We start from the raw sequence: 25796 nt of genomic DNA, 5'->3' as shown, positions 1-25796 counted from the left end.
TCATAAATTAGTGTAAATCTCAGTCATCTTTCATTAGTAAGTCATCCCTCCAAAAACAATTTGCTAGAGTCAGTTGGAGAGCACACCATTTGCAGAAGAAGAATAGATATCCTTAGCATGAGGCATTAAGATTACATACTGCATTTTGAACAAGAACTGAACAAGGTAGATCTGTCATTTGATAGATACTGCACTGGGAGGTTTGACTGGTCCAGCACACGTGGTAACTGAACCTTTAAAAGTCCTGAGAAGACCAAACATTCTGACCTGCTCTGTGCTGTAGATCAAGAGGTTTTTGATATGAATTACACGTGAGGTAATACAACCTGTGTCTACCATTGCCAACCTGGAAAAAAAAAAAGTGTTTCATTGTTTTCAATGGGTTAAAGAAAAATATTTTGTTTGTCCATTTTGGAAAATGTGCCTTACAATCACTGAATAAATAACGATTGGCTGTCGTGATAACATCACGTAAGTGCTCTCAATAATTAAATCAAAGTGTCCAGGATGATTAAAAAAAAAAAGTTTTCTGTGAAGAGTTCCTCCTACTAACACTAAAAGCATTGATTGTCCTGCCTTTTAAAATGGCAGAAAATAACATAGTGGAAGAACAAACTACAATGTAAAAGACATTTTCCCACCTCATACACAAGACTTCATCCTGACCCAACATTCATGACTGCTAAAGTGCTGTTCTACTGAGTTCTGTTTAAAGTAAAGCAGCTAAGAGGAGACATACTGTTTCCATTAGAAATAAAGTCCTGAAAACCCATTCTGAGAACAGAAAACACAGAATGTGACTGATCAATAACCCACAGAGCAACCCAAGATTGCTTTGTGCAACTGTTGCTATGGCAACCAAGAACATGTGAAAACCTAGTGCCATATCAGAGGACCTCACAACCCAGTTGGAGAGATGCAACATGTTATAATGGAGTAGCTTTAAAAAAAAAGAAGAAGAAGAAGAAGGTGCCAAAACTATCGAAGCTTCTGGTTTTCTTTGGAAGTAAATAGGTGCTGAACCAAAACTTCCCCTACAAGGGGACAAAACCTTTAGTCAGCTTAAGCTATTCTCACAATACATCAAGACAAGAGTTTTGAGTGAGAAGGATAAACGTCTGAACTGGTAAAAAATAAAATGGTTTGAAATTGCAAAGTGTCTTGGGAAAATTCAAATGTGTTACAGGTCTATGCGAACGAGGATTAACAAAGACCAAGCCACACAGACGCTCCAAAGGCTGCACTTTAAATTAAAGGCCATCGCTAAAGAGTTACAAGAAAGCGTATGTGATCAGAGACCATTGGTTTAACCCTTTGCCTTTCTTGCTTTCTGTTCTTTAAGTGCTTTATGTTCATGTTTAATGACCTCACTAGGTCAAGATGCCACATTTAGGTCTCCTCCTATAGACAGTGCTTCCAGCAGGGTGAATTAGGAGGTGCTGCAGCGTAGGTAGAGAACTTACAATACTCTACTGTCCTACAGCTGTTGAGGCCATTAAAAGCATCTATTCTACATAAACTAATGAATCTCCACATTTCTACTACTCTCTCCAGGCACCTCTTCTGCAGCACACCAAAGGCGCAAGAGGTACTGACAATTCAATCTAGATGTAGTATTCCGAACAATGACTCCCTGCTGCTTGAAATTCATTCAATTCAATATTCGGTTTGTGAACCATAAACCGCTTGTCATTTTCCATGAATTTTTTCAGTTCAAACATTAAATCAACATTTACAAAATTAAAGAGATGAGATACATGTATAATGTATCACAAAAGTTGTGCAAATGCACGGGGATGTGCTGAATTCTAGGTATATTAGTGAGGTTTTTATTTTGGTAAGACTTAAGGTCTGAAAACCAAATGTGTTAAATAGTTCTTCTGAACGTCACATCTAACAACATTAAATCTTCTATTATATTTTCTCAAGAAAAAAAAAAATAAGAGACAGTATGGCTTGGCACTATGCAAGTTCTTACCTGCTCAAATCAACCTAAACATTATGTGTTTCCTTTTGACCTCTCCATAATGCTGCAAGTGGATGCAATAAGTGCACATAAGCAAAAAAAACAAAAACAAAAAAAAACATGTCATGAGACCCAAACACAGCCCAAACCCAAACTGATCTTTCTCAGACCGGTTCTGACCTCGTGAAGCTTATGAGTAATTGTAACACACACACTGCAGAATTATAGAAAGGTTGCAAAAGACTACATACACACACACACAGCTTTAAAAGCCTCACTTTGATATTTGCCATATACACAGTATTTTCTATTCGAATATGAAGCCAGGATGTTTAGATATTTACAAACTCTAAATGTAAAATGGCTGAATATGCATAAAGCTACCTTTTGAGATTTCTGTTCCTTTATGACACAGTATTAAAAAAAAAAAATCCTTCAATCTTTCTACCTTTCAGGATTACTCATACGTGTTTGTTAAACTTATTTTTAAACTCTTTCTTTTTTTTTTTTTTTTAGTGAAGGTGATATTTGAGCAAACTGTGACAGGAGCTGCAGTACCAGCGTTGCCTGCTTTGCAGGCGCGCATACGCACAGCACACATTCTCGTATCTGCCGCATACCCACACACACACACACACACACACACACACACACCGTACACACACATACACACAAACCCCCACGGGAAAAAGACATCCGTGAAGATATCAGCCATTAAGCGTGTTAAGCTCTCTTTTTTTCTTTGAATACTAGAAAAAAAGTATATTCAAAGCTACAAATAACAGACTACGCTTTTCATCTCATGCATCATATAAAATATTAGTTTCTCTTTCCTTTTGTCCATATATTTACAATTTATTTTACAGGTGTACTGTACAATAAAAGTTGAATCCACATGACATTCTTAAAAATATTTTCTGACCCATAATTTCTTTGACATGAAAAACATGAAGAGGAGGGAAAAAGAGAGAGAGAGAGAAAGAGAGAGAAAGAGAAAGAGAGAGCGCTAGAGAGAGAGAGAGAGAGAGAGAAACAAACAAACAAGGCGCCGTTTGTCCTGGAGGACTTCTTTGAAGTCTGGATCAACAGCTCTAGCACAAGGACTAGAACGTTCTGCATAAATTAAATGTGTGAGGGGTGACGACAGCACACACTGAGCACACAAGACAAGGGGAAAGGAGAATAAGAGGAGGAGAGAGGCAACCCATCTCTCCTGTTACCAAGGTGAGGGCCACCTCCTGGGAGTTTGCCACAATGGTAGCTCGTGGCAAGGTCTGAACATTACCTAAGGACAGGAACTGTCATTCATTTGCCCACTAGCTGGCTAACGACTCAATGATCCATGTTCTGGGCTCTTCCCAGAGTTCAGTGCAAGCAGCCAGGGAGTAGGAAAAGGAGTAGGGGTTGTTATACACAACCCTACCGCTCCCCCTCTATGTTTTGCCCGTCAACCCACCCAGCATACGCAGCAGGGGAGGTGTCCCAAGAGAAGAGATACAGTACAAATACTGCCATTTCGAATATAGCCTAACTCTTCAGACCAACCCTCCCCCCTCCGCGCATTAGTGATTTGGTTTGGTCCTTGCTGTTTGATTGGCCATCGCTGGCTTACTGGGGTGGTGCGCTGGAGCGGTCTGACAGGCTGTCTGGCCTATGGGAGGCCAGCTGCTGTTGCTGTTGGTGTTGCTGCTGTTGGAGCTGCTGCTGTTGCTGGATCTGTTGTTGTTGAAGCTGTTGCTGCTGCTGTTGGTGCTGATGCTGAAGCTGTTGTTGCTGCTGCTGGTGCTGCTGTTGGAGCTGTTGCACCTGCTGCTGCTGTTGAAGTTGTTGTTGGGTTGGCTGTTGCGTTGCAGCAAAGGTGCCCTGCTGCTGCAGTGGGAACGCTGCCTGCAGGATCAACTGGGTTGACTGGTTACCATGGAGGAGCCTAGGGGCCTGGAGGAGGGAGAATGGTAAGTGTGGGCGTACAGTCATGCAACTTCAACAACAACAACAAATCAGTTGAAACAAAGGCAAAAGACAAATGGCAAATATGGGCACACAGGCACAGGTGACAGATAAAGGACAAAGTTATTCCTTATAGGATAAGGAATAACTGATGTTCATCAAGCAATAATATGTTTGGCCAAGTACTGACAGACGGACTCGTCACAGATACCATAAAAAACATCCACTTAGCAAGGAACAATGCCTCTAAAGGCAAATCTGAATGAACTACTGTTCTTAATGACAAACATACATCAGAGACATTAAGCAAATGACAGTCTAGACCTCTACTGGTCACCTGTAGGAACTGCGTCTGCTGCTGGGCAAGTTGTGCCTGTGCCTGACCCTGCTGTTGTGCTGCTGCTGCAGCCGCCTGCGACTGCGTCTGCGCCTGCTGCTCCTGCGTCTGTGCTGGCTGCTGTTGTGTAATGCTTATGGTCTGTGCCTGACCCTGCTGAGGGGCAAATGCAGTCACCACCTGCCCCATAAACATGGTTGTGGGAACCATAACTGCCCCACACGCCATCTGACCGGTGACCAGTTTAGTCAGTAACTGAGGAGCTGCTGGAAACCTGGAAAGAGGAAGAGAGAAATGAACGATGAAGGCAGAGTTACTGAAATAGATATGGCTTAAATGAAAGCACAAAAGAATGAAAAACAAAGGAGATATATTGATAAGTAAACCAAACAAACAACTGAGGCTTCGAGGAAAATTGCGTGGGGGGAGATGACTATCTCAACGGCCTCCCATTGGTGAATGACAACAGTGTCTGGAGAGTGTGTAGCGGTGCTGCAGGTGTGTGTACCGTATCTGACGGTCTTGGGAGAAGGTGGCGACAGCGGCTCCGCTGGGGCTTGTGTTCTGACTCAGGCTGGTGGAGATCTGTACCACGTTAGCCTGGGTGGGCTGCGAGATCATCATGGTGTTATACAGAGAGGCGGGCAGGGCTCCCTGAGGGGACTGCAACGTGTGAGACGACCTCTGAGACTGCAAGAGAAGAAGAGGAGAAAGAAGGAATGACGTTATATTAAAGAAAAACAGGTGAGTTAAGGTCCCACCAAAACGTCATCCATTGGGTATGGTAGTTGTGGAACATCAACAATGTTTGCGGTAGGTTTAAAATCGGTGTTTGTTTGTGAGCCCTCAGTTAAGTTTGTCTAGGTGGCGTCTAACCTGCGTAAGGGCGGTGCTCTGCTCTCGTAGGAGGCTTTGTTGTTGGGGTGGAGCTTGCTGGGGTTGCTGCTGGACTGAATGCTGTGTGGCCGTGTGTGTGGATGCCAAGCCGCTAGGCAGGTTGCCTGCAGGAACCACCTGGCCTGGCATGGTGAGAGTGTTTCCTGGTTGAACGGTAGTCCCTGGCGTTAACTGCACCGAGCCCAGGTTCAAAGCACCTCCGCCAGGCTGTAGGAACATCTGCACGTAAGAGAGGAACCCAGTGAACCAGAAAGCAAACCCTCAGGGACAAGCATAGACAAACAGAATGAAGCCATGACGTGTATCATTTAACAGTCAAATAAAGAACACACAACAAACAGTGAGTAACGCTGACAACCCTTCTGTTACACCCACAGTGACAAAGCTACACGGGTTGGCAACAAGTTCTTCAAGATACTAACCACAACTGGGTTTCAGCTAAATTTAGCAACAGTAGGAGTAACTTAGATAAAACCCTGTGTGTACAATAATGGATGGTTTGACAGGTGAGTTTCACTAATTCTCTGACTCATTGCTTCTCTGTCCTTAAGGCACTGGGCCAGTACCCATACCTGTAAGCTTTGTCCTTGCACCCTTTGCAACTCCTCTTGAATTTGTCGCAGCTCCTCCTGCTGCCTTTGGATGTTGGCCTCAATCATACGCGTACGTTGCTCCAGCTGCTCCTTCAGGTGTTGCATGGCGTCCAGTTGTGTGGAGAACTGCAGCATAGGCTACAAACAGTTAATGCTACGCTCACAAAACCAACAGGTCCCATAAGGGTTCAAAACGGTTAAAGTCACACCATAGTCACAAGACAAGCTCTCCATGGTCTCAGTTAGCATAGCCTCAAGGAGTTGACACAGCATTGCCTACAGCATGGTGGTGTTTGGCTAAACTGACAACATTATGAGCTGTGAGTAATTTAGAAGTTACCAGCACACAGAACAGAAGTTCTTAGTTAAATGACATAATGAAATGTAAGCTCAGACTTCTGCCATGTATACTAACACATTAAGATAGCATTAAAGCACATTTAGTTCATTTTTGAGTTCATTTAAAAGCTGATCAGGTAAAATGGTAGAAGTGTGACATGGTATCTGAGGATATGAAATGAAATTAGGGATAGAGGAGTGTTGAGTGTATTACCTGAACACTGGGTTGAAGTTGCTGTTGCTGTGGTGCCTGGGAGATCATGGAGCTGGTTTGTCCTGTATTTTGAGAACTCATTGACTGCAAAAAGACACAGAAAAGTCAAATGAACTTCTCACACCACCAACCCACACAAAACACAATGACTGTCTTATATCTACACATCCACAATGACCAGACAGTTATTTCTGCAAATAGTACAGTTTGCTTTTTGTCACTACTTGTATAGTGAATTGTGCCTTGAACAAAAGTCTTCTTTGACACTTATGATATCATTATGAGTTGACTGCACCCAGTTAATTAAGTGTGTACAAGTCACAACAGTTCCATGTCTGATCCCAGTCATTGATATGATGTCGGGCACTTACCTGGCTACTGATGGAGGACCTGCGCTGTGATGTAATCTCCATGGCGGACACAGACTGGCGTGGGGGCGTGCTGCGGTCTGTCTGCAGCTTTGTCTGAGTGGCTGAGGAGACAAACATTCGCTCACTAAGGACATTTTGTTTCAACACAATGATCTTTTTTTCTTCCTTCATCAATGCCGACAGCAAAACTAGATTATACTGAGCAAATTTGTTTTTTCAAGCCCAAAAGGGTGAGAGTGCCAATTTACACAGCAATGTCCCAGAAATGAGAGAGCCAGGCATTATTACAGGCTTTGGGAAGAGGACTCCAGACCTGAATAGCTTTATCTGTACATGGTGATATAACGGAGGCGTTACGTACAGGTGGGGTCAGAGACGGCAGTGTGGGAGGAGGACTTGCGGGAGCTCCGTGACGAGGCGGAGGGCGTTCGGCTGTGGTTGAAACGCTCCAGCGCCTCCTTCAGGCTGGAGGTGTTCAACTGAGATTCAGAACCTGAGTCTTGAGACTGCTGAAAAACGGAGAGCAGTAGTGATAGAAAGAATGAAAAAAGATGGAGAGGGGAGAAATAGGCAGAAAGCAATTATTTTGGTAGAACAGCACCTCGGTCTATTTGTTATATGTATACTTTCACATTTACTATATAAATACGACATTCTGTTAATATAATTACATGCAACAAATGTGCAGTCTTCCTAGTCACTCAGCTATGTCTCACAGACATCACAGTATTGTCTCACCTTGTCAGCTGAGATCTCAGGAGGAGATTCCTCAATGCCGAGCTCTCTGCGCTGCTCCGCCCTCACCTCAGCATAGCTACAGAAGAGAAGGATGGGGAAAAAAAAGAGATAAGATGTAGCTATTAATAGGAGGACAATCATGCAGAAAACAATCTGTATAAGTATAGATCTGGGAGAGCATGAAGAGCATGTATGTGTGTGTGTGTGTGTGTGTGTGTGGGGGGGGGGTGTGGGGTGTGTGTGTGGTGTGTGCACATGTGTGTGTAGGGAGGTGGAATGCTTACCTGACCACAGTGTGAGTACAGACGATGAACTCAGGTCTGGAGTTCCACTGGTGGTACGTGATATAGTAGTGAGTCTGGAGCCAGATCCACTGCTGACCTTTGGTGAGGAAACGATAGTAGCACGATTTCCCCTTCCCGTACTGCATCACTAGAGACACGGAGAGAGCGTGTTATGTGACTTGGCTCATAAAACAAAGGACAGATATTCACAAGATTCACAACAACAAGCCAATTCTAATATCAAAGATCTTGTGGTGGGGCTCATATTCTATTAGAAAACATTCTTGAATTTTACTCAACTCAGAGCTGAAAAAAAAAAAGGTATTATTATTCATACAGTATTAATAGCACGTGTTTGGCCATCATAGTGATTCATTCTTTGGAAAATGCACATGGACATGCACAGAAGCGCACATATGCACACCCACACAGAGTAGAGCAGCAGTGACTCACAGTGTTCGTGGCACTTGGCCAGAGTCTCCAGGTCATCCACATGGTAGTAATCATACCCAGACGTGCCCAGAACCTCAAACGGTAGGTAACCTATAATCGGAGGAGCCCTGGAGAACACAACACAAATTTGCAAACAGCTTAACAATGATCAGTTCTCAGAAACACTGATGGTATTTGGATGCCCAGCCTCCACCATTTGAATGTGATTAGCATTAGTTAGAATGACTTTTGCAGAACAAGGGTGTTCCCAACAGATACTTGGTCCTCTTTTCATTGTCCTACATGTGCTGTTTCAGTTGGATGGCATCAACAACAATGACAACAACAACAATAATACTTTTGGGCAGCTCCTCTTTTAAGAGAAATGTGTTCCCAAGCTTAATAATCATAGAGTTGATTTTGGCTTGAATTACTTAGCTTCCTTCATCACAAATCAAATTGTACTTTGTAATGATATGTTTATGCTACAATTACATTTCTACTAAAATGAAGAAATGTTTATCTATCTTAGATTATGGGGCTGAACATATTTGCACTGAATTAAAGGATGCAGTTATGACAAAAACCTAATGGTCTCAGTTCTGTCCCTCTCAGGACAGCCATGAGGTCAGCGTTCAGTGGTCCACTGACAAACCGTACCTGTGGTCCAGGAAGAGAAACTTCCATTCTAAACTATGTCTTGAGGTGAACTCCTCATTGGGCTCCTCCACAGTACACATCTCCTGTAACGGTAAAAAACAACAATTACTATTTAGAGACACACACACACACATACACAAAAACGCACACACAAAGAGCAGTTCTTCACAGTCCAGACAGTGATGGATGACATAATGCAAAACAGTCTTTTCTCACACCCTGGCCTTTGTATGAGCATGCACATTGGTTAAAAACAACTACGCTCTTTCAAGGAATGCTTAGACTGATAGAAACTGACAGTCTCTTGCTGGACACACCCAACACCTGTTAAAAGGCAAGGATGAAAAATGCGTAGAAGAGCAGCGTAATAACTAAGCAATATATTTAACTCAACCTACCTTGATAAACTGCGGTTTGGCTAACCTCACAGTCGCTATGAAACACACTCTGTCCTCAAAAGCAGGCCTCAGCGATCGCTGGATCACCCCTTCAAAGCCGTTTCGCGTTGAGTTAGGCACTGTGGGGAGAGAGAGAGAGAGAGTGTCTACAGTATGTATGGAGGAAGACAGACAGTCTTTGCTCCTAACTAACCACTAGGTGGCAACACTGGGCAGCACAGGGCAAGTAAAGTTACTGAAACGACACAGGAGACATGTACTCATTACTGCTGTCATTAAACAAATTTGTTCTAAAGACCAAATGGATTCTTTGTGTGTTAGCTACATCAAGCCCATACTTAAACCAAAATATTTCATGCAAATCAAATGAATCCTTATCATGCGCAGCAAGTAACTGAGGATTTGTGAAAAGAAAAAAAGAAAAAAGACTTTAATGAATCATAGATGACAACGGCTTAGGCACACTGTGAAAAACATCAGTGAAACTCACCATTATTGAGGGACTTGAAGTTACCGATGAACTTGACGTATTCGTAGACGGGTGGTTCTTTAGGGTCGATTGTACCCCGGAGCATGTGGCAACAGAACTCTAGCTGGTTTTTTGCTAAAAATAAAACACATGAACACAATAAACCACTAAAGCATTTAAGAGCTTTTCCACTTTGCTATTTTCAAGAAATGGGGTGAGACAAGGTGAAACTAGTGAGACAAAAGCAGAACACAGAAAAAAGAGGAAGAAGAGCGTGTGATAAACAGAGACAGAAAAGACATATTTAACGAGGGATGTAAATGGAACGTACAGTCGGACCTCAACATTTGCGGGTTTGGCTTTCGTGGATTCGATCATTCGAAAGTTTGCCATCAACAATTAAATGGGAATTTTTTGGGGGGTTTTGCGGCGTAAAGCGGAAAATTGCAGACGACGCGCGTAGACTAGAAAATGTGGTACACCCCCCATAACTGTACTTTTTGTGTGTGTCCCCTAGGGATGCTGTAGACTTTTTTTTTCATTATTATTCATTCTGTTGATTGGGACATAATTTGCTGTCATACCTTTAAGAGAAGAGGAGTTAGTGACTAATGTAATGAGGTTCTTGTCGGTATAGTAGAGAGTTTGGGTAGAAGAAATAGGGAGGGATGTGTATTTTTATGGTGTTACGGAACAAACAAAGAAAACATATCAACATAGCACTTGTTTCAGACATGTTTTTATTCAAGTGTGCAACATAAAGAAAACTAAAAAAAGTGTAGTAAGTCCTAAATGTGTAAAATATATGTTATTAACCTATTTTATCGTTTACTACCATAAATTTAGGCTACAGTATTAATGGTTAAGGTTGGGGGGGGGGGGGGTGTCTACAGATATTTGCGTTTTTTCCACCTTCACAGGGGTCCTGTGCCCCTAACCCCCGCGAATGTGGGGGGCTGACTGTATTTCACAAACAGAAGAGAGGAGGAGGCGGTCTTACTCTTTAGGTACTCTGGAGTGAGGGTCTCTCCCTCCAATATGTGCGTGGAAAGAGCTTTATACACCTCAGAGTGTTCCCCCAGAGGCAGGAAGTTCAACAGATTCTGGTCCACCAGATCCGACTGAAACACACAGACAGGGAGCTTACTCAACATGTATAGAAAGGACATGCAACAGCTGTACACAACAGTGTACATGCAGGAACATGCAATGCTCCACTACTAGAAAAAAGGTGCTAATCAATTCCAGTGACAACTTCTTAGCCTTTCTTTCTCTTTCTTTCTCCATATCTGACAGGCTAATTCATGCAGTGCTCATACTCACAGGTAGATGCTCCAGTAAGGATGTAACACTCTCTGAGACATAGATGATATTGCCATCTGTCATAATGGCCAGAAAAAAGCCATCTAATGCCTGGAAGAAAAATACAGGAGACCATTAACAGGCATTCAAAAAAAAAAGAGGCATTATAGCACACACACATGCATGCGCGGACACACACACACAGACAACAAAGGGGAAGGCAGCTCTTTCCTATTCAGTAACTGTGAGCATATGTTACACTGAACATTCCAAGTGTATAGTTGTGTATGAACCATGGTCTCACCTCCAACATAAGCTGCGTAAACTCCTCGTTACTGAGGAATGGAGGCTTCCAGTCCTGACGAATCTCACTTGACTCCGACTGTGCAGCAATTTCTGAGAGAGAGAGAGAGAGAGAGAGAGAGAAAGAGAGAGAGAGAGAGCGAGAGAGAGAGAGAGAAAACAAAGAGGATAGACTTAATAAGAAAGAGAGCAGGACTCACTCTTCTCAGTCACAAAATGAGTATGTTTCCAATCCAAGATTACCATTGTCCTCAAATGACACCGACAGATGCACACGCTAGTCACAAACAGAACACTATACTTCCCATCTATCACTTACTCGGTTTTGCTGGGAGAGACACTGATTGGTCCACTGTGAGGAACATAGGGGCTGGTGACTGGTAATTTTAAGGAGGGACTCTTAATTACCTTTGTGCTTGCGCAGAAAGTCAATGCTTTTCTGTAGGATGGTGGACTTGTCCATCTTGCGGGTGTTGCCTGGCAACATGGTTCCCAGTTCCTTGATGAGCACATTGAACTGGTCTCTCCTCTTCTTCTCTGACTTGTTCCTTGAAACTCTGTGCATCGAAAAGATACAGATACAAATACACATCAGACAAAACACAAAAAATACTACAAACATTAAATTACTGCTTATAAAATTACATAATTACTGCTTAAATAAAGAATTTCAACAAAGCCTACACTGTAGGTATCAGAGGTCTGAGAAGTATAGTACAGGCTTTTGGAATTTGCTGAATCTGTTTAAAAAAGCTTAGAGGTATCATTGGCAGTTTTTCAACTTTAACAGAGCTGCAGTTAAGAGCAACAAGCAGGGCATGTGTCGAAATCTGTCACAACCAACTTTTCATAAATAAGTAACTCATGTTGCTAACCATCACTGGATCAGGCTTAAAGGACAAGTTCTCTCTGATTTCACCCTCAATCATCCTTGAGTTGTAAAGTTTTACAGTGGAGAAGCTTGCTATTGGCCTACTTTCAGGTCTAAAAACTATATTGTATGATGACCTCACCTTTTTGCTTTGTCCTTCTCATCTTCTTCCATTAACCCATCAAAAATACTACTGTCATTCCTGAAAAATAAACCAATAACAAAACCTGTTAAACCAGTAAGGCCAATCCCAGCCCGCCGCTCTGTGGCCAAAGGCCAATTAAAATCTGTTTTACAATCCAACTGCGGTTGGAGAGAATACGTGTTTGTGGGGCATTTATTATTTAAAGCTTTAGTTCATTGTCCTCACATGTCAGACCAACCACAGCAAGTGGAACTGTGTTCTTAAGACACACAAAAGACGACTCAACCCTGACAGACATAAACATTTCCCAGGCCAACCCTCTGGCAAAGGATCTTAATCTACAGTCATGCAACAAAACCATTTTTGACTTTCAAGGGAGATTTTAGGTCAGTGGCAAATGCACTTGGGGGGGGGGGGGGGGGGGGGGGGGGTTGAGCGGGGGGAGGGGCGATGCGCTGCACTGTCATAGCCCTACTTCTGGGGGCGCAATGATTTTTCACCTATATTTAGACGCAGCCATGTGTTCTCTGACTCAGCTGCTACCAGGGAACAGAGAGTAGTCAGAATTATTCAGGCGATGCAGGGAGGGTCAACGCATGCTTAGCACCCCCCTCCTTCTGATGTCAGCGCTCTGGCCGTGGTCAGCTTTGGGAAGAGTGTCTCATCCTTTTGTTGTCCAATGCGCAGAGAGTGGCTTTAAGTCATACGGTTACAAACAGTGAGAGATGCCAGACACTGGAGACCAGCCAGCCTTTAGAAACCTTGGCATCTCGCTAAATCACTATTTGTGTGTCTGTGTGTGTGTGTGTGCGAGAGAGAGAGAGAGAGAGAGAGAGAGAGAGAGAGAGAGAGAGAGAGAGTGAGTATGCATGATATGTCTACAAGGGCCTCCTACAAAGCACTTTTATGAAAAAAGTGAGTCTTTTTCAAAGTCAGTATCAAAGGAGGAATGTGTGTTTTAGTACACACAAACACAGAGAGGCTACAGTGATGAAGTCATTGCATTCAGTGAATGAAAAGAAGCAGTAGTAATATATTTAATGGGCCCACCGCATAAATATCTATTAGCGTTTATGAATGCAGAGAAGGGTCTACTGACGTCACTGGATTTGGCCGGAACCAAAGCACGATATTTATATTTCCGCACTGAAATCAGTCCATCTGCTCTTACAAGAGACGTCTAAGTGTTTGTGTGTGTGTGTGTGTGTGTATGTGTATGTGTAAGTGTGTGCGTGTGCGTGTGCGTGTGCGTGTGCGTGTGCGCGTGCGCGTGCGTGTATGTATGTGCGAAAGCACAGAAGCTCTCACAAGACTGTATGGTCGGAACAGAAATAAGTGACTGTAAATTTAAGAAATAAAACATGAAGAAAAAAAAATACAGAAGCTACCAGCCAAACAATATTTGGTTATTAAACTGGGGTTCAACCAACGAAAAAAAAGCAGCCGCAAAGCATGATTAAATCTGAACCCATCCAACATCCTGTGCGCACTGAAGTATGACAAGTATGTGACTAAGTTTATGTATACTCATCATCAGAGAAATAGGTGTTATTGTGTTGACAAAATACAAGAAGCACACCCAGAGTGTAAAATATCTATCAACTCATACGTTAGTGATAAGACTGCCATGTAGAGGCAATAAATATGACTAAGGATGATATGATATATATAATGCAAAGCATTTAGAGCGTGACTGTGTTTAAGGAAGAGCTTAATAGAAAGACAGGTACTCCACAGCTCACTTCCTCTGCCCCTCATCAATTAATCACTCCCAGATATCTCAGAAAAGGAAAGAGAGACAGAGAGAGAGAGGGCAAGTGATCCGAAAATTGTGCATCGCCATTGTACATCACCGACATTGCATGGCCAGGAGGATTTGTATGTCTGCAAATCTTTTCTGAGCCTTAGAGTCTGTTTGTGTTCCTCTTAACTCTGAGCACGGCTTTCTTTGTTTTAGCACGTTCAACCGTGCAAATGTCTTAAAGGGACACTTACCGGCGGATTTGTATCAAATAGATGGTCTTATGAATGCGTTTATATGTGTGTCAGTGATTTTGCATGCATGTACACATTTGGTGAACGCGTCATTAATCGCTTTAGGGTGCGTCACAGCATCTGCTCTGTTCAAGGGCATGTTCCAGTGTAACCACAAAACTGTGTGTGTATGTGTGTGCGTGTGTGTGTGTGTGGGTGGGTGTATTTGTGAGCGCATGCACATCTGTTTATTGTTCCAGGGGTATTTGTGTACTCCTTCAACATTTGCTTTAATGCCTAATTTGGACCTATTTATTTTAACAAATACATGTCTACATCTACAAAACAGCCCTGCTTGCCTAACAGACACAAATAGTAAACACTACACAATATTTCTGCTGTAAGACAATGTGCGCTATTTTCAGAACACAATCTCATTTCATTATTTAAAAGCATACCATACACTGCACTGTGGTCAGGTGCCCCCCTCCTTATAAAATGTCTTGATTTAGAATAGATAGCTTTGAGTGTGGCAAAATAACAAAAGTCTCTTTAATTAACAATTAATTTTCATTCATAAACGCTTCTAACGACACAAACACATTATACCTGTGTTATGGTTTCGTACCCATGTGTGAGTGTGTGTATCAAAACATACTGCTCCACAAAGCCAAGGGGAAGTGCAGGGGCCAACGCAGGCTAATCATTAACTCTAATGGTGTTTGTGCTGCTCCAAGGCTGAATGAGAGAAAGAGGGAAAGAAATGATAGCAGTAAAGGAAAAGAGCGTGCTCATACTCCCTCTTCCTACAGAGTCCAGTGTGTCAACAACACAACAATAAATCACGTGAGGCAAACTTCCCTGGCCCCTACAGCACAACAAACGTGTAACCACACACAGGACATTTTTAAAAAAAACGGATAAATGTTGATCTGACGAAGGACTTCCTTCAGTAAACTTAGCTCTAGGGAGACACATGAACTTTATGCAAATGCATAAAGTGAACTGACAGTGAACTGACAGTTACTCTTAATGCAAACATGTAAACTGAACTGAACTAAAAAAAAATTTCCCTCGATAGAATACTGGGATCATGGCCATTCTCAACGCTTGTTCACTTACTATGCAGACGTGTACATGTATACATTCCTGAAAACAAAGGAACCACTTAAACATGTTGAACGCACATCTAGTCAGGGTGTGGCTGGTGATTGTGTTGACCATCCTGTACAAAAGGGGAGCACAAGAGGCTTTGGCGGTTAGATTCGATATACTGAGCAAGTATTCCCACAAGGGTAGCGTACCTGAGACATCAACACGAATACAGCCGCTGCTCCTCTGCCGTTCACACAGTGCCAGAGGGTTCGGCGGTTATGTCGACAGTACAAAAAGACTACATTTCTCAGGCCATTTGGTTTCCATTGGCAAAAACTGTTGTGTCACTCACTACTGCCAGTGGCTTTAGAAGTAGTGTTGACAGTTTGATAGTTTTATAGTCTGTTAGACCGCATAGGTTTTTAATTGTAATGTTAACCGTTGTGTCCATAGTGGTAGAGGATTAATGGTAATATCGACCTTGTGGTTCACTTTGGCACGGGTATTTAGCGGTAAATTCGACTGTGGTTTATTTTTGCAGAGGCCTTCAGCATTTTTGGCGAGGTTTATTAGATCCAGGCAGGACAAACCGGTCCTGTCACTAATAGCTTTCATCAGTATCACAATGTGCAACCAGTCATGCTCAGACAAGGTTAAACAAACACACACAAACAAGCCCATCAAGATATCAGACCAACAACAACCCACCTACCTTCCTGCTTAATGAAAACAACACAAAATGTCCAATGAGAGTCAATATAATTTAGCACAATTAGCCTGAGTCGGTTTTCCACTAATGGGCTTCATTCACTGGTATCATAATATTGTTGGTTTTAGTTTGAGATGAGAAGGATCATTCACAGAGTGTAATTTCCCCACTCATTCTTACACTGCCTTTGGTAAAGACCAGTGCCAACACTTCTCTTACTGAGTCCCTCTCTTTCTCTGAATTATCCGCTCAAAAGGCAACATAGACCATAAAACATAGACTAGGCAAAAACAATGCCTGGTCTATGTTTCTCACTCATCACTAATTTACTCTTTTTATTTCTTTCACACTCTGCTTTCTTCTCTTTTCTTATCACTGAAATAATAGAAAAGCAAGTGGTTTCAAAGAAAAACACAAAAATGACACTAACAAGCCGGAACAAAACACACAAACAATTAAAAAAAGAAAATCTGTTCACTCGACCAGATTTATCTCAGAGCCTCCGCGGAGCTGTCGGCATGAGCAGACACGTTTAGGTCTTTCAGCAGAACAAACCCTAGCGGAACAAAATGGAAAACGGCGCTGCTGATCTCTGTTCAGAGCCCTTATCCATGGATTAGCCATGGAGATTCTACACAGGAGACACGTGATGACTCAGCCAACTGTCACTCAACTGCCTTGTCCCATTAAAATAAAGACAGTTCAGTAAGACCCACCCATAACAAGTTAGTGTCATGCACCTGATCCACAATACATGCTCATTACTGCCCTGGAAATATGGTGAAGGTGAGCTTGGCACAGCTGATACTAGCTATAGGCACATTGAAAAAAGGCTCATCCTTTCTCGTTCAAAGGGCGTTGGCCTGAGATGTAGCCACGGCAATTCTGGTTTAATGTGTACAGTTGGGTGGTGTAGAAGAGCTGTAACCGGCGGCAAGATTACAGAGCTGAACAGATAATGTTCTGAGGTATTTTATCAATATAGTCAGACGTAGTCCATATACGATATGAACACACACGCATAGACACAAACATTGTGATATAAGCTAATCCTAATGTTTACTGATTGAAAGGGTCAAGTCTTAGTAACATGTATGTTTTACTTTAGTAAAGCAGTATTACTGTCTACTCCAGCACAAAGTGTGGCCTAGGATCATAAAGTATTCACTAGGGGTGCAACGGTATGCAGTGTCACGGTTCAGTGTGTACGTCGGTGATTTATGGCTCCGTTATGGAATCGGAGAGGTAACCGAGTTTTTAATTTTAGTTCCACACACAGATGTGAACAAGAGAGGGCACACTGTATCTTGTCAAGTATCACTTTTATCCGCAAACATTTCAGTCAACTGAACATCAGAGGAAAAAAAAAAGTTATGCATGTGACGTGCATGGTTAAAGCTACACTACATATACTCGGATCACAAGGTGCACCGACCCGAACGTCCTATACTGAACAGTACGGTACAAATGCATGTACCGTTACACCCCTAGTATTTACAGACACAGTGAAAGTAACTTGCACACTGATATATCTAGCAGGTCCATCAGAGGAAACCGTGGGAAAGGGGTGGACTCACCGGTCTATGCTGGAGGTCATTTTGTAGCCTGTTTAGGGTCGCAGTGTAAGAGAGAGGACCTTTAAGCGTGAGGCAGACATTTGGACATTAACCTAAAACAAAGAAGGGTGAAACATCAATTCTAATTCACTTCAGCTCATCTGGTGTTGTAACGTTATCTGATCCTTATTGCGTTCTAATTCTTATTGTGTTCTCACCTGTAGTCCTAATCGGACCAAAGGTCAGGACCTTTCAGCAGGAAGAAGGTCAAAGCAGCCTGCTGGGTGAAATGCAAAGACACCAGGGGAGTGGAGGGTGTGTGTGTGTGTGTGTGTGTGTGTGTGTGTGAGAGAGTGTCTGTGAGAGAGAGTGGGCAAGTTAGTCTCTCTCCAGAGGGATCTTGGACAGGATCTGCAAGTCAGAGGTCAAAGGCCAGTATAGGGTCCCTGTCTCGTCTATGTGCTTTCCGTCGGGCTCCAGAGTGAAGGTACCACATGTCAGCAGCTCCAAAATCCTGCACACATAAGAGAGAAAAAAAAAAGATTTAGACTCGCTGCATAAAGACCATGAATTATTCATGAGTTCTTTCACACTTTATACTAACCAAACGAAGCTATGCAAATGCTGGGCCTATGGGATGGATGAATATAGAATAATGATAAAAAAGAGACATAAAAAATGTGTCTCCATATCCTGTAAAGCTTTTTCGGAGCATGAAACACACACCAATGTGACATCTGACTGGTCATGTGCAGAGAACCTGGAGCTTGCCTAGAGCATCCACACACTAAAGTAGACTGGTGTTCACAGCTGCCTGCAAAACCATGGAGCACAAAGAGCGGACTAGTCTTACCCTGATAGAAGACGAGATAACACACACTTACCGCATGTTCTCAGTATATTTCCCATATACTGAGAAATATATACCATCTGAGATGAGTCCTTTCCAGTCACTCACACACACACACACACACACCTTCCTCAATAACAGGTCTGAATATACAGATGTATCAAGACTGCAGTGCACTGTACCAGATTTGGACACCATACTCAAATACATACATGACTACCAAAGCAAAGACATGCATTCCACACCATGCAGATGGTATCTTTATGTAAGGGTAATCACACAGGTTCCTTCACATATTCTGAGAGTGGGGCAAAAAAAAAGAGGGGCAAAAAAAAAAAAAAAAAACTTTCTGCAACCCGTTGCAAATATGAACAAGAAAATGTTTACAACATATATGCCTTGGCTGAATGAGCTGGCTTCCTGCAGGAGGATGGGCATTATAACCCCCCCACCCCCACCCCCCGCCTTCTTTTGAACTGATGACCTCTCTGTGACCTTTAGCTGACCTTGAGGGAGTGCCACAATCCTGAGCCACTGCTTCCCAGAGTAAACAAACTGCAGTGGATCACCCAGGGGAAAATAAAAACACAAAAAAAGACATACCACATCTCTAATTCCCCAGAGAGTGTGTAATTTGAGTTTAATTAAAACCAAATGGAGAAACTGTACCCTCAGGATTTACAGAGGATCCCTCACCAATACAGTAAAAATAAAGGCTTAATGAGACTGAGGAGCATAAGGGTCTTTAATTGATAGAAATATATTGAGGTATTTTAGCCCTGAACAGATGCCGGCGATTTATATTAGACTTACATTTTTACCACTGAGATCTTATCTTCCGTGTCTGCGGAACCACGTACTCCACCAATTAAAATGAATGAGAACGCAGGGGGCACAACAGCAGTAAGAGAAAAGGGAAACAAATGTCTGTCTTTCACAAGAGAATAACAAATGAAGGACAAAACAACCAAATTTTCAAGGAAGTAAGAGAAAGAAAAAAAAGAAGAAAAAAAAACAAAGACGCAGAGGGACATTTCAGTAAAGCTGAACATCATATTTTTTTTTTTGTCTTACACCAGGTTTTTGGATATGAGAACTCTTCTGTTTTTACACTTTATTCTCCAAGCCACTCTGACACAAACTCTGCAACTGCAACAGAGCAGAAAATAACAAAAAAAAAGGGAAAAAAAGGGGAAGAAGGGCATGGGTCAAACATAGCCAACTGGAGCAAATTCTCAAAAAATATCCCTGTCTCAGAAAAGTTAGAGGCTGACATTTAATGGTAGAAATGGAACTTTTTTTTTTTTTTTTTTTTAAATGTTCTCTCTCGTTAAGCCAGAGACCAGTAACTACCCGACGCATAAACGCTCTCTCGTTAAGCACGAGACCAGTAACTACCCGACGCAGCCATTTTGTCTAATGTAAATACTCGTTCACAAAATGAAAGCAAGAAATGCCCTTAATCAGACATAATCATTCTGACACGTCCCAAAAATGACCTCAGAGCTTTGGCATTTATTCTCTGAGAGAAACTAAGGACAAATATGACCATGCATGTTACATCCAGCATCGGTATAATAAATTGCTAAAATAAACACACGCCCACATGTATTTGCCTTCGGGCTGATACAAGATCTCAGACAAGAGACCAGTGAATTTGGTCTGCATAGTTTTAACAAAGATTTTAATATTCATGGAGACCCTTTGCATGGAGATGGCTATTTTAAACAGAAATGTAACCACAAAATATTCAGGCCCAGACACCCAGCCTGTGATGGTTTCTCACACTGAAACCAAATTCTCCAGTTAAACAGTATCATTCATCAACTGCCAGACTTACTGGCAACATTTAGCTGTAATTAACAGAAACAACCTGACCACCTGTTTCAACTCATTTGCGTGATGACAGAAGCCATGAAAGCCTTCTTCTGCACTGTGCTGTAGATGGGTGCTCAGAGAAAGGCTAGGAGAGTTAGTGAGTAGTACATTGGGGTTTGGCATTAGGAGTACAGAACTGACCACTCATGACATTCTACCCACATCGCTGTAGTTCGGATCAATTCACGTATGCACGGACTCGCGCGCCCGTGCGCACGCACACACACACACACACACACACACACACACACACACAAACACACACACACAGGCATGTCCGGAACTCGGCACGCCCCACTGAACTCCTGCTATGTCCCCCTGCTGCTCTCTGCATGTGACTGATATTCTCCTGACATGCAGGACACATACACACAAGCACAATACACTCACATGCAAGCTCTCACACATAATCCCCACCCACCCACACACATAGCAGACACACACACATATCCAGACATTCATAACCAATGAAGTTACAAAAACACCCTCTGTACACAAAACAGTGAAAAGGTCTGGTTTGTCTCAAGTCAGCCGTAAGTACCAGTGTGTTTCAAAACAAAAACAAAAACAAAAAAAAAACAAGAGAAGTGTAGGGCAGGAGCAGAAATACAGGGGAAAGAAAGAAAGAAAGAAAGAAAGAAAGAAAAAAAAACGGGGGGAGAGAGAGAGAGAGAACAAAGAGAACAAAAGGAAGGGAATCTGAGAGGAACAGGGGAAGAAAAAAAAAAAAAGAGAATAATAGCAGACATGAGAAAAAAAATAGACAGATGAAAAGCGAGAGAGGAAGTGCTGAAGCCAATGCATTTCCGGCAGAGTCAGAGTTGCAGTGGCAGCAACAGCTCAGGCAGGCAGTGGTTTTGTAAGTGTGATGTCACTGGATGCTTCACTGACCCGCTGACCCAGTGACCTACTTTCTACTCTCTTCTGCCGCTGCCTAATCACAGCTCAACAGGCAGTCGCAGCTGCACCCAATCAGGCTGCGTTCTCAGTCACCACAGATCTAAACAGCCAATCAAGAAGCAGAGTAGCTCACCAGAAACAACTGACCGCCAATCACACTTCTATCATAAACATCTAAAGACTTTATGTCCAATAGTAACATGTTCTTTATGTTCTATCAACCAACATTTTCACCATATGAAGTTGTATTCTATGAACCAACATTTTCACTACATGAATACAGAAAAAGAGATACAAAAGATGAGCCAACAAAGAAAAACAGAGGGATATACAGCCAATTTAGAAAGCATGTCAAGAGGCAAAACAAATTAATTTCCTCTTACAGAAGATAAAAAAAAGAGCAAAGGTTATCGACGTTAGCCTAGCAACAGCGACAGCGGAGTGATAACCACACAAAACAAATTCCTCTCCCATTCGACATTTACAAAAGCAGGTTCCTGTGTGTCTCTTTCTTGTCACACACCCAACTGAAAAAACCACATTAAGGCGTATTCCTCTTTCACTCACACACTCATACAAACATATCCCAAACATGCCAATCATACTCGTACACACATAGAAAAGACACTCTCCTCCTTTTTTCTCCCCCCCCCCCCTCATCTCTCTCATACACATTCTCTCATTCTTTCCCTTCATTCCAATCACACAGTCTGATGCGTGTATGCAGTCGGTCTTCATTTCTCACTCTCGCCTCTACCTCACGCAACTTTTCGCATTCCAGATTTCCCAGACTCTGCAACCCACAAAACAGGATGCAAGCACTTCTAGGCTAAATGTGCAAACACATAACCAAACTCTGCTCTCTTAACATACACATACAGCCACACAAAGCCTCAAAGCACTCTGCCCATATCACTGTTTTTCTTTCTTTCTCTTTGTACGTCTCTCTCTCTCACACACACACACACACACACAGGCATACTGGGTGGGGGAACAAATGTGTGTGTGTGTGTGTGTGCACGCTGTTAGATGTAGGTCAATGAAGCTCTGAGGATCTGACTCACTCCAGCGTGGATCCTCGGCGCCACTCTGCACGCACTGAGACGCCAGCATGACAACGGTGCCCATCGGCAACACCATAGCAACCGCTCTCACCACCCAGGGTAAAAATAGACCAGATGAATTCCTCCACTGCAGTGATTCCCTCCTTCCTTCTTCTGACTCTACTTCCTCTTCTGATGCTCACCGTGCGAGAGATCCCCTCCTGTACTGAGTGACTACCCTGTCTTTCCCACTGTCTCCCTGACTGTTAAGACCGCATCCTTTACGAAACAAAGTTAACCAAGATTGTACTCAATAGTTTATATTATATTAAGGGGGCTATTGGCCCATTCGTAGCCCACTCTGTAATTTTCCTCTAATATTCTTGCGTTTGTATCTTCTCTAATACTGAACTTAGCTGTGGTACATATGCAGCAGACAGCTCCTTAATGGCCATGGGATTGGGTTGTATTCAGCCTGTCTTGGAAGTCGCTTTGAATAAAAGCGTCTGCTAAATGAATAAATACAACGTAATGTAAATGTAATCATTTCCCACTGTGTTCTACATTAAATTAACATCTACATTAACTGCAGCCTCCAATACAACAAGGACACCTTCCGTACAGTTTCTTACACAGCTTTGTACAGTTCTGTCTCAAAACCTGTTTTTCTCTTTACCAATTAGCAGCCTTACTGACCATGAGCCCAGATCAGATCTGAGGTCAGTCATCCAGAGGAGCGCTGACAGATCCTGATCCAACAGCAGCTGAAGAATCACGGTGTAGTTTCTATACGTTAAACAGAAGCCAAAAGAATCAAGCAGATTCTCAAGACAGGAGCAGTCTGATCTATAAGAGATGTTTGCATTTACTTCAGAGACTGCGCTATGAGAAAGAGGAAAAATCGTGTGGGAATGGAGCAAAGTCACCTGCTCTGAGACAGAGTAATATAAAGCTCAGAGGATGTGGTGTAAGAGAGACTGAGTCAGAGAGTGATCTTGAGAAATCCAATGCTGGTAGGCAGGATAATATTTGGCTGTTTTTACTGATATCCACACATCAAAACTGCACAGTTTTAGCACTGATCACTGTATTCAGACAGGGCTGGGCGGCGCTCACATAAGCCGCCGCCGGGATTCGGTTGAATGAGTTAGGAAAAGTAAATGTGAATTAGCCTGTGCTGTTTGGCTCTCACCTGACCTGTGTCACAGTGCTCCTGAGACACCCCAACACTAAGGACTCGCAGGATTACCGTGACATCCATTAGTAAAATGTTCGAGCCTCGGAACAGAGAAAACAAAGCTTCGAGTGGGCGGAGATGGGGGATGACTGTGCTGCCGTTACCATGGCAACAGGTCTATCGTGGACACGACCGACATTTAAAACCAGCAGCCGTTTTGACTTCTAATTCTCACACTGGAGGGGTTGGGAGGGGTACAGAGGAGATGCACAAAAAATGCACGCACACACACACGCACACACACACACACACACAGACACACACAGACACATGTAGTTACTGTCAAAACATACACATGCACAGCCTGCAGTCACAAGACGCCAAGGTCTTTGTTTACTCACTCATCGCTGTACTTAAGCATTTTCACACAGCCAAGAACCAAAAAATGAATAAATCTCTCCATCTGTACCTCTTCATCCTTTTATCTCTCCCATAAAAAGAGAAACACAAACCCACACATGCCCGTTTCATCCTGTGGTGAGAGAGTGGGTTCTAGGTAGAATAAGTTGGTGTGCTGAGCAGTAAACAGCCGTAATGAGCTGGATAATTGTCCTCTCAGCAAGGAGAGAGAGAGAGAGAGAGAGAGAGATGCTGCACGTGTGCATACATTCTGTCTGTGCCAGTTACTAAATTATTTACAAGGTCTAGTTTAACCTAGTCATTTCAACAGTCAGTTGAATCTTTAGGGGTCAAATAAGGTCAGAACGCATAGCTGAAAATGCCATTCAAACAAAACATGACAGCATTACCGGTAATCTTTAAATAAATAAATAAATAAAATACTCAACACATTAACAGGGAGCTCTGCTGTTTTTGATCAACACTTTCCTGATCACAGCAACCCATCACCTGACCTCTATGAGGTCATCTCTACCCCTGGGGTTATCTCCAGGGAGGAGAGCGTGACCCCTTTGTACGCGTCCTCGTCTCCCCAAGGGTTGAATCTCCCACTGTGGGGCTAGCCAGTGGGACACCACCTCCTGCCATGAGCTCACAAAGGCTCTCTTTGTCTGAGCGAGCGTCCAGTGGCCTGCAGACAGGAAAAAGGCTGAGTGCTGTGTGCTGCTGCTTTCCACTGGCGGGGGCCTCACGGCGCAGCTGGCAGTGGGCCCCACGACGGAGGTGCTTTCCACTGGCGGGGGCCTCACGGCGCAGCTGGCAGTGGGCCCCACGACGGAGGTGCAGCCGCTGAAGGACCGCTCTCTCGCAGAGGCCGGGTTCGCGCCAAAGCATCAGCACCACAGCCAAATGGGTCAGTGGGACTCGGGGGCGGCGCCGGAGGCCGAGGAGAAACGGGAGGCGACGGGTGCAGGTGACAGGAGGAGGCGGAGTACGGGGTGCGGTGACGTGTATGGACGTGGTTTTAGGGTGAGGAGGCAGTGAAGGAGGTGCAGGATGAAGCAAAAGCTTTTGATGTGGAATGCATGAGGGTGGAGGAGGAGAGGAGGAAAATGTGCAGGGAGGAGGAGTGGAGATGCTTGAGGAGGTGATGATAGGGAGGAGAGATGAAAGATGAATGATTTCTCTTCCCTGACTATCCAAACATACCTTAAGAGTGCTCTTATGATTTCAGCACTGTGTTATGGTAGTTCTGAGGGACCAAAAAAAAAAAAGGTTCCCCGGGTTACAAAGCAAGGACTGTGAACGCCTGGATAACGAGACTGTTTCTCACACCAACACAGAACCTCACCCTCAATCCGAAAGATTTTATTATTATTATTATTATTATTATTATTATTATTAACAGGAAAGCATAATTAAGAATTAAACCTAAGGCCAGAGGTAAGTTTACTGAATGTTTAGCTTTCTTTCAGAAATGTGTATAAAAATATCCACTGTACAGTAAAAAAAAAGTACTTGCATTCCATGATTTTCAGAAGGATGATGTCAGTGAAGGGAGCTGACAGAGAGATATATAGAGAGAGAGACAGAGAGAGAGAGTGTGAGCAAAGTTTCCCATGTGTTGAGTAAACCAGAGAAGCTTCGTTGTGAATGAATGTACAGTAAGTCTACACGTGATTAAGCAAAAAATAAAATGGCTGGTTATTGATGTATTTGTGAGTGGAGAGTCCATGCCAGCGTACGTCCATAATGAGTGTGTAAAAATGGAAATATTTGTGATTACAGCGAGAGTGTATTTAGATTGAGATAAAGTCCATTGTAAGAGCATGTAAGCCACTCCAAAGCTAAAGTTAGTAGTCTGTGACCCTCCCTAAAACCCCACCTTTACGCCTGCCTGACTCACCATGCACAAACACTGTGTCAGGAGACTGACAGATTCAAAGTCC

The 25796-nt window shown here is 43.0% G+C and overlaps 1 protein-coding gene across 1 annotated transcript; it reads right to left on the bottom strand.

Moving 5' to 3' along the window:
* Nucleotides 1–3574: 3574 nt before the first annotated feature.
* On the bottom strand, nucleotides 3575–17641 carry clocka (clock circadian regulator a). Its single transcript, XM_030770840.1, has 20 exons — nucleotides 17622–17641; nucleotides 12264–12323; nucleotides 11659–11807; nucleotides 11252–11343; nucleotides 10969–11058; nucleotides 10646–10766; nucleotides 9667–9780; nucleotides 9177–9295; nucleotides 8779–8861; nucleotides 8140–8246; nucleotides 7687–7834; nucleotides 7403–7478; nucleotides 7026–7170; nucleotides 6665–6765; nucleotides 6294–6377; nucleotides 5720–5878; nucleotides 5127–5366; nucleotides 4759–4940; nucleotides 4251–4524; nucleotides 3575–3901 (listed from the first exon to the last, which is right to left on the bottom strand). The coding sequence occupies exons 1-20, from the start codon at nucleotides 17639–17641 to the stop codon at nucleotides 3575–3577; spliced, it is 2691 nt and encodes an 896-aa protein (XP_030626700.1).
* Nucleotides 17642–25796: the final 8155 nt, after the last annotated feature.

Source organism: Chanos chanos, chromosome 4 (assembly GCF_902362185.1).
Source record: "Chanos chanos chromosome 4, fChaCha1.1, whole genome shotgun sequence".
NCBI lineage: Eukaryota > Metazoa > Chordata > Actinopteri > Gonorynchiformes > Chanidae > Chanos > Chanos chanos.
The sequence above is the reverse complement of the archived record's forward strand: the minus strand, read 5'-3'. Positions and strand labels throughout refer to the sequence as shown.